A 9,144-nucleotide genomic window follows, 5' to 3' on the forward strand; every position below is an offset into this window, starting at 1 on the left:
AGCTGATAACACACTCCTTATTGGTATGCAATGTTTTTCTCGTATGCTAATTTCCAACTTTCACAAAAGCATAATTTTTATGAATTCTATTGACATAGGCTTTTCCAGAAATGTTTTTGAAGCCGTTCAAAAAACTTTGAAAATAAGCATTGATTGAGTGATTGATCGATTAAATTCTTCAAAAGGACTTAGTTTTGCGAATGGGCAGAGAAGTGGCATATGGATTTAATATAATCGTTTAGCCCTCTCCTACACATTAGTTGATTAATTAATTAAGTAATCTTTTTAATGAATCTTATCTCTAAAACAGTCTCAACAAAATACCTAGAAACTGCCATAAGCGTAACTGGAATCAGAATTGTAGCAACATAAACAGAAGCCTATTGATCCGTCAATTGAAAAAGAGTCTCTGACTGCAGCATTGATTTAAAATACATTCATTTTGTCATAATTGTATAGTATGTAGTGATAATATCTATTACACAATTAATTCTTATAGGTATGTTTGTATTGTTAATTGCATTGTCACTGAAAAGCCCCACCAGGGGAGTGTCAATAGAATATTGTATTGTATTGTATTGTTATACAAGTAGAATATGCAACTTCGGTGTGGAGCCCTCATACAGGAAATCGAAATGATCCAGCATAGAGCAGCTCACTTCGTGTTACAGGTTAACTCTATCTATAACTAGTTTCAGGTACATTCACCTTAACTCAGTTTTCTGTCTTGTTCGATGTGGCCTACTATAAGAGTTCACGTGTTGTAAGAGCAACGTTTCTCAGCTATATTTTTATATGTTCCTACAAACAGGAAGTGGTTCGTGGATAACAACTTCATAGCCATGACATTTCATTTGCTCGCTGTGCTCTTCCTTATTCTAGAACTGTGCAATTCAGGTATGATTGAATTTGATTTAATTTTTAATGTGAAGGTGGAAACCACCATTTTTATTTTCGAAAACGTTTTCTGAGAGCAATTTGGTGTGGTATTTAATTGTCCACGTGACATGATGTTTCTATGGCAACAAGATTCTGTCTTCCCGTTTATCGAAAATTTAACTTTTTTTTACTTTTTTGTGCAATATGTTTAGTGTATCATTGTTACTTTACATTTTTAAACCATTTTAGCATTTGTGTGCTGACTTAATCATTTTTGGGTCAATTTCAACTCGAAGAATCCAAGATAGCGAATCGCTACGTGCCTCGTTGGCGTTCTAACATCTCATATCCAACGCGCGCTCGTGGAACAGTTGTTAAATGTGTAATTCCTTTTCTTTTGTTCTTATATCCCACAGCTTCTGCTTCATTTGAGTGTGAAAACACTGCCCTGGACGTCGGTTTTGTTATTCCGTCCATAGAGAATGTTGGCAGTGGTATCGACTATAACGCCATGATTGAATCCGTCGAGAAACTTGTTATTCAGTTTAATGTGGTACCTACTAGATATCATTTCGCTCTGGTTCGATACGCTGCGGATGCCAAACTGATCTTTAGTCTCAGCGATGTTGTGCGAGAGAAGCGTGAACAACTCTCTGAAAATCTAAATACAACAGACGCCAACCTGGGATCAGACAACTACATCTACAATGCCCTTCAAGTGGCGTGTGACAGTATTTTCGCAATGAAGATAAATCGAGAGAGTGCTCTTGACGTCATCATCCTTATCACGAACAAAGAACCATCAGAAGACGACCCTGTGACTAAAGCCTATGCACTAGATAGCCTCAAGGTAAGCGAAACACATTACTGAACACGTTCACGCTACAATCTGTTACTATTAATTAGTTTCTTGCTTTAGGAAGATGATGAATCACTGATACTGGTGGTAGGAGTGCACTGTAATTCCTCGGCCACACAATGCAAAGCAGTTACAATAATGGACCTAAAAATGAGTGTTGCCCAGTGCACAGACACCCTTCGCTTCCCTAGTCTGTAGCTTCTGTGATCCAAACCATAGTTAACTGAGGGAATGGTTATGAAACCTTGCCATGAAAACAATGGTGCTGCAATTTATGCTGGAAGGGCCGCGACCGCGCACAATGGCTTTATTTTAATGATCACAGTTGAAAATCTTAACAGGAACGTGGCAATTGATCAGTTGCTCTAACTCTGTTGTGGTTTGTGCACGGTCAAGGCCAAAAATTCTAACAAAAACATATGACAAAGACGTTCTTCAGGCTTCATAACCATTGCCTTTTATTTACTATGTCCTAACGTTGCATCGTTGAATGGAATTTCACATGGGCCTGATTCTTTTACCAGGTCAGTATGGGTAAAATTCAGCTCCACTCAGAAAAAGGCATCTGTCTGTCACGTATTGAGTGTTTTTATTTTGCATAGAGGTGAAATATATGAAAATGGTGTATTTTAACAGCGGATGAAAGTAATTAATATATGAAACACCATCGAAGTTATGTACGGAACTTAAACACTGAAAAGAAAGCCTAAAACCTTAAGCCTGAGCGGTCTGATGTGGTCAGTTGGTGTTGATTGACTTTCATGTTACCATGGCCACCAATTTTTGACCGGCCCCCTTTTTTTCAGAAAATAGAAAATCCCTTTCTAAAAGGAAGTAAAATCGCTTTTCTTCCCGTACATTTACGTTTTTAGCTCATATTAGTGTTCCTCCAATGGTTTTGATTACTTTTTGTTCAATTTTGGCCCTTTCCTGAAGGTTTGGGAAAATCCAGAAATCCAAGATGGCTGCCATTTGGCAATCATGGCTTAATTACCACGTGATGACACGTCATCACTTCGCGTTGCAGACCTCAAAGGAGACATCTTCTATCTATCTTTTAAGTCTCACTGCAATAGTTTTCATACTTGCGAAGTTATGGAGGGTGAGGGGGGGGGGGGGGGGCACAATCAGCCCCCTCCGCTCCCACTGCCCCTGAAGACAAAAAAGCCCGGTCTGGATAGGGTTAAGGGATATAACAATTTTTTTAAAACATGAGCATTGGATAATGCAATTCTACAGTTTTGATTGGCTTATCGGTCATAGTAAATCAGCCATTACACCATGCCTGAGAAATAGTGACCGTTAAATTGTCTTCTGATTGTTCTTGCAAAGCGAAATCAGGGAGAACTAGAAATAATTCTTGGTTGTTTTTAATAAAACAATTATTACACCCGCATCTAGTTCGCTATCTATCATCTCATACCCAACGCGCGCTCATGGAATAATAAATTCCTAAATACTGACGCAGATTACGGTATTTATAGAGGGACGTGCTTTCTTATCGTTGTGCTCTTTTATACCTGAAACGAATGGCTGGCAAATGGTCTTCCAAAAAACACAATCATGTCTCGCAAAATATTAGTCAAATTTACTGGTCTAGATGAATCGATTTTGTTGATAAGGCGTCGGCTAAGAAAGTCTCGGACTTGCGGGAAAGAATGTACAGTCCCATTCCTTCTCACAAAGTGGCCCCTATAAAATGAAAGAATTAATAGATATGTTGATATATGCCGTATTAAAGGTCTCGTTATAATCAACCGGTTAGAGAAGTTACTAAAAGATGACTATGATGATTACCTTAGTGAAATTATTAAAATTGAGTCTGAATCCTCTATATGTTGCAAACTGTGTATCAGTCTAAACTGATATATATTTCTTACACTTAAAAGAGAAAGGGAATTTACCTTGTTGTCATTGGAATTGGAGATCGAGTCGCAGAAAAAACACTTGAGATGATTGCTGAAGGCAAAGAAGGGACGATACAACTTCCAAATTTCCGTTCATTATCAGAAAAAACCAAGGAGGTTCAAAACATCACGTGCGGTAAGTAACACTACTACTACTACTACTACTACTACTACTACTACTACTACTGCTGCTGCTGCTGCTGCTGCTGCTGCTGCTGCTGCTGCTGCTGCTGCTGCTACTACTACTACTTCTACTACTACTACTACTACTACTACTACTACTACTACTACTACTACTACTACTACTGCTGCTGCTGCTGCTGCTGCTGCTACTACTCCTCCTACTACTACTACTACTACTACTACTACTACTACTACTACTACTACTACTACTACTACTACTACTACTACTACTACTACTACTACTACTCAGAACAAAGCTGTAACAAAGAACTTCATAACTTTTATACATTTTATAATACACGTATCTTAACCAGCTAACTACTAACAGGTACTCCTCGACGAGATAGTAGGGAGTCTAAGCAGCGACGACGGCAACGGCAACGGCAACGGCAACGAAGACGTCACCTGAAAATAGTTATGTTTAGTTTATTGTAATTCGTCACAAGGAAATAAATATATAAATTGACATATGAATTTAGCAAAGAAAAAGAATAACAATGCTGTGGCGTTTAAAATTCATCATAGAATTAATTAGACTGCGTAATATATACAATAATTGACAAAATCATGGCGGGCTATAAGTTTGTAGTAGTTCTAGTCCATTTGTGCTACTTCGTGATTATTTCAACCCGCCCAACTTTTACAGCGACGGCGAACAATCCAGGAACCAAATTGGTAGGAGTGGCGTTCCAAGTTAAAGAAAGAAAATGAAAAATTTACCGTCGTGTATACTCACGTTCTCCAAAAAACCTAGAATTTGGTCATTTCACGTTGTTGTTTTGCAGGGGGCAGCAAAGAAATGTTCCAAAATGTAAAATGCACGTGCAGAGCGATTGTTTCTGCTCATTAAATGCGTTGTAATGTAATGGGGTTGTTGTCGCCGTCGCCGTCGCTTAAGCTCCCTAGTAATAACTGTATTGCTCCCCAGTCCTTTTGCATTACGGTATACGTTTCTCATTTGCTGCTGGAAGTCAGTGCTTCACTGTTCTGTGAAGGTGTAAACATTAAGGACTGGAAATATAGAAAATGAGACAGGGGCCTATATTTGAGTGGAGGGAGGGCTTTTTATCGGGCCTTTTTAACAAATAGATGGGCCTAAAAGACAGAGGGCATGTAGAGCCTATAGCTGGCATATAATTAAATTAAAAATAAGCTTCTAAATACTACCAAGTAAACCATAATTTAGCCTTTAAAAGCCTTGTGGACTGAAATTCAGTTTTATCTAAGTGAAGAAAGGAGTGGTCAGGGCCGTACCTAGGATTTTTTTGTCTGGGGGGAGGGGGGGGGAGGGACAAACTCTCACGTAATTAGTTAGCTGGCACTGTAACCCAATACATCGAATTAAACCGACAAAGACCTACTCTAAATTAAAGGGGAAGTATCACGCAAATTTGCTGTCATTTCAAAACCCAAAAATGTTTGTCTGTCAGGTGGAAACAAAGAAATGATTGTCAAGTTTGTTCTAAATTATCACGCCACTGCAATAAAACTGTCGATTAGTGTCTCTGGCCAGAGACAGAGTTTGTCGGTATGGATTGAAACTTGAAAAATGTTAGGCTAATATTTTTCAAGTTCTGGCATTTTTGTTTCCAAAATGCGCTAAAACAGATCACGAGTTGTTCCTTTCTACAATTGAGTTGATTTCTTTCTTCTCGTCATTCTAGAATTATTTGGCAGCTGATTGGAGGTCTTATTTCACCATTTTTAACAAAAGACACCAAAAACTCCATGATACCTCCCCTTTAAGTGTCGCCCTCTAATAAAGGCCTCAAAATAGAGCAAAGATTGTCGGGAGAAGAGATGGCACAGTAATTAGAGCACTTGCTTCCCATCAATGTGGCACGGGTTCGATTCCCAGACTAGGCATCATATGATAGTTGAGTTTGTTACGTTGTTGGTTCTTGTCTTTTCTCCGAGAGGTTTTTCTCCATATACTCCGGTTTTCCCCTCTCCTCAAAAACCGCTGCATTTCCAAATTCCAATTCGATCCGGAATCTGAGGACCACAGGTTTGTCTGTTGTAACAGACTGTTGAGTGTCACATTCAATAAACAAAGTTGATTGATTGATTGATTTACTTATTTACTTTTACCTTTTAGCGATAACCTTAACCTTTAATAAGTGCCACACCCCTAAAACCAAACGCAGCGTTGCTTTGAAGCATCTGTTCTCTAGGGAGGTACGTTTTCGAAAGCTCAAATCTAGAAGGCGACGTTATTGCTTTTAGTTTTGTTGCACCTACTAAAAATCATTTTTTGACAAGTTTTTAACGCCTCCACGTAGCAACGCCATCTTAACAAAGCTGCGTATTGTGTTCATCCCTTAATCATACCTGCTAGATTCTGTTGATTTCAAAATAGCTTACAATGCAGCTTTTTAAAATGGTTGGATAGATGTGAGTACCGTATGAATTATATGAATAGTCTCTTTCGCCAGCCTAATGAAGATGTAACGAGCAGCAAAGACGAAGGGTTTTTTTGTCGCTTCTTTTCCAATTTGACATTGACAGAATAAGTAATAAATTTTAACGACTATCCTCTTATTTTTTTTGTAGATATGCTGAATTGCGAAGATCCTCCCGTGGATATCTGCCTCACAATCGACCAGACTAAAAGCGTCATGATGAAAAATTATCAAACCATGATGGAAAACATGAAGACGTTTTTGGGATATTTTCCGATATCCAAAGAGAAAACCAACTTTGCTATTGTTACGTTTAATCGCAAAGCAACAGTGCGAGTCAGTTTCAAGGATGAGGTGTCCAAGAATATGTCTCTGTTACAACAAGTCTTGACTGACATGAAAAGTGATCAGCTTGGAAAACCAACAAGGACGGACAAAGCGCTGATTACAACTGCAACGGACGTTTTCAACGAAAAGAACGGAGATCGCCCAAATTCACCGGATGTCATGGTCCTCATTACGGATGGAAGAAGCCATCCTGAGTCCTTACCATTGGATGAAGCAGTGGAACCTCTCAAAGTGAGTAGAATGACTACATGTAGTGTTTTTGTTCTCGATTGTTAATTCCTCCCTTCCTTCATTCTCATTTATTTATTGATTCATTCATTGATTCATTCATTGATTGATTGATTCATTGATTCATTGATTCATTGATTCATTCATTCATTCATTCATTCATTGATTCATTGATTGATTGATTGATTGATTGATTCATTGATTGATTGATTGATTGATTGATTGATTCATTCATTTATTCATTCATTCATTCATTTATTTATTGATTCAATCATTCATTGATTCATTCATTCATTCACTCATTCATTGATTCATTCATTGATTGATTCGTTCATTCATTCATTCATTCATTCATTCATTCATTCATTCATTCATTCATTCATTCAATCATTCAATCAATCAATCAATCATTCATTCATTCATTCCATTCATTCCATTCATTCATTCATTCATTTTTTTCATTCATTCATTCGTTCGTTCGTTCGTTCGTTCGTTCGTTCATTCATTCATTCATTCATTCAATCATTCATTCGTTCGTTCGTTCGTTCGTTCGTTCGTTCGTTCGTTTGTTCGTTCGTTCGGTCGTTCATTCATTCATTCATTCAGCCACCAAGCCTACGGACCTGCAATTCCTATATGATGATGTTGCAAGGGATTTTTCCGTGTATTTTTCCATGCCCTTCTTAATTAAGCCAGTTATTACAGTATTGTCGGGTTCGATTTCTTCCAGAGTTTCTAATGCTTCGCTAACTTATTCCACAGAATCAAAATGTCCATCGAGTGGCTGTTGGTGTTGGACCTCTATTCGCGCAAAAAAGGTACCGCAGCGAACTACTAAGAATTACCGGAGATGAAGCCTCTGTCCTCGATGTCGGCACATTTGAGGACCTGTCGAAGTCGCTTCGAAGGCTGCAACAGGTTACTTGCAGTTAAGTATTCTTTTTTCTTTTCTTCGTTACGGGAGATATTTTGCTTTTGGGTGCAAACTGTGTTGAAATTAAAGCTAATTTAATTTACTGATAGAAAAATAACAAAAAATAGCGAAATGTCTGGGAATTCGACAAACAATTAAGAGTTTATAAATTTTGTTAAACTGATTATGAATCTTTGTGACCGAGATGATCAGTGAATTGCTTAACCTACAAAGAATTAGCTTTGTTCTTCAGTGCGGGTACAAGCATTATATTACAGCATCAGTTATCTCGACCCTAGACTTCACTGTTCATTCCTTCGTGGGCTTAACTCTTCGTTTGAACATTTGCTTCAACATACGTTCAACACAGTTGTTGAACCAAATGTCGGGGGCTTTCAACATTTTTAAAAGCGTAAATATTATTGAAAGCTTGTTGAAAGTGTGTCGAATCAAATTTAAATTGGTTTAAACTTTCATTCAACATCGATTTAACATTGCTTTTGTTCTTGAAAATGTTGAATGGCGTTGAAACCGCTTGATCACTCCGTTCATCCAACATTTTCCCAACATATGTTCAACTTTTTTTGAACAAATATTGAAACCGTTTAAACGGCCTTAACAATATATCCCCATTATTGTTTCCTTTAAGGCCTAAATGGAGGATATTCATCATGGAGTTCCTGGTCACCATGCTCTAAGTCATGTGATGGAGGTGTCAGGTCCACCTACAGAACTTGCGATAGTCCTGCTCCAAAGCATAAGGGGAAAAACTGCACTGAACTTGGACTTGGACCCAGCACAAAGACTGAAAGCTGCAATACAGTGAAATGTGGTATGTACAGAATAAGGATTTTTTCATTGTAAGGGTGGATCTCAGTGGTGACAAGCAGCGACAATGAAAGAGTACTGCGATTAAGCTCGATCTTTGTTACCATCTGAATTTTGACCATCGGTGTACATGAAAGATAGAGCGTGATTGGATACAGTTGCCTTTGTACCATAGTGCGCGTGCTTCCCTATAGCTATCGTATTCCTATTGGCGTCATCATGGTGCATTTCTCAACATACACACGGCCGTGCGTCCATAAAATGACGTGTGCAACTTGCAGACAAACTTGGGTTTCTGTCGCTTAGTTTGAGTCTTTACAAACTAATTCATTCAAAGAAGCAAATTTTCATTGACAATTTCAGATAAACCGTTCTCGTTCAGACCATACCATTGTGGCGTGTTTGTAAACAGCTCACGAGAACGTTTGTTTTTCGGTACAGCGCATTGAGAGAAGAAGCTAGAGTTGCTCTCGGCTATTCCGCGAGCAACTGTTACGCTTCTTTCGTGCTCTCCAAACTTCCCGCACGCATCCATAACTCGATATACGCGCGCTAAGCATAAACCAATTATTAAGTACAAGTGCTTGAACAGACTTA

At 38.4% G+C, this 9,144-nt stretch overlaps 2 protein-coding genes across 2 annotated transcripts; both read left to right on the forward strand.

Annotated features, from left to right (window-relative positions):
- The first annotated feature begins 829 nt into the window (after window positions 1-829).
- On the forward strand, window positions 830-1,750 carry LOC146453831 (uncharacterized). Its single transcript, XM_085096137.1, has 2 exons — window positions 830-897; window positions 1,296-1,750. Exons 1-2 carry the CDS (start codon window positions 843-845, stop codon window positions 1,748-1,750), a joined length of 510 nt encoding a protein of 169 aa, XP_084952263.1. The 5' UTR covers window positions 830-842.
- Window positions 1,751-6,421: 4,671 nt separating this feature from the next.
- LOC146453832 (integrin alpha-M-like) lies at window positions 6,422-7,842 on the forward strand. The gene is made up of 2 exons (XM_085096221.1): window positions 6,422-6,809; window positions 7,569-7,842. Exons 1-2 carry the CDS (start codon window positions 6,447-6,449, stop codon window positions 7,737-7,739), a joined length of 534 nt encoding a protein of 177 aa, XP_084952347.1. The 5' UTR covers window positions 6,422-6,446; the 3' UTR covers window positions 7,740-7,842.
- Window positions 7,843-9,144: the final 1,302 nt, after the last annotated feature.

This window comes from Pavona decussata, unplaced genomic scaffold (genome assembly GCF_977016875.1).
Source record: "Pavona decussata unplaced genomic scaffold, jaPavDecu1.1 SCAFFOLD_322, whole genome shotgun sequence".
NCBI classification, from domain to species: domain Eukaryota; kingdom Metazoa; phylum Cnidaria; class Anthozoa; order Scleractinia; family Agariciidae; genus Pavona; species Pavona decussata.

Bases quoted from the DNA above. Each gene is read 5' to 3' on its own strand.
- LOC146453831 (XM_085096137.1), top strand. From the start codon at position 843: ATGACATTTCATTTGCTCGCTGTGCTCTTCCTTATTCTAGAACTGTGC. The intron at 898-1,295 runs GTATGATTGAAT...TATATCCCACAG, and splicing joins TCTAGAACTGTGCAATTCAG to CTTCTGCTTCATTTGAGTGT.
- LOC146453832 (XM_085096221.1), top strand. From the start codon at position 6,447: ATGATGAAAAATTATCAAACCATGATGGAAAACATGAAGACGTTTTTG. The intron at 6,810-7,568 runs GTGAGTAGAATG...CTTATTCCACAG, and splicing joins AAGCAGTGGAACCTCTCAAA to AATCAAAATGTCCATCGAGT.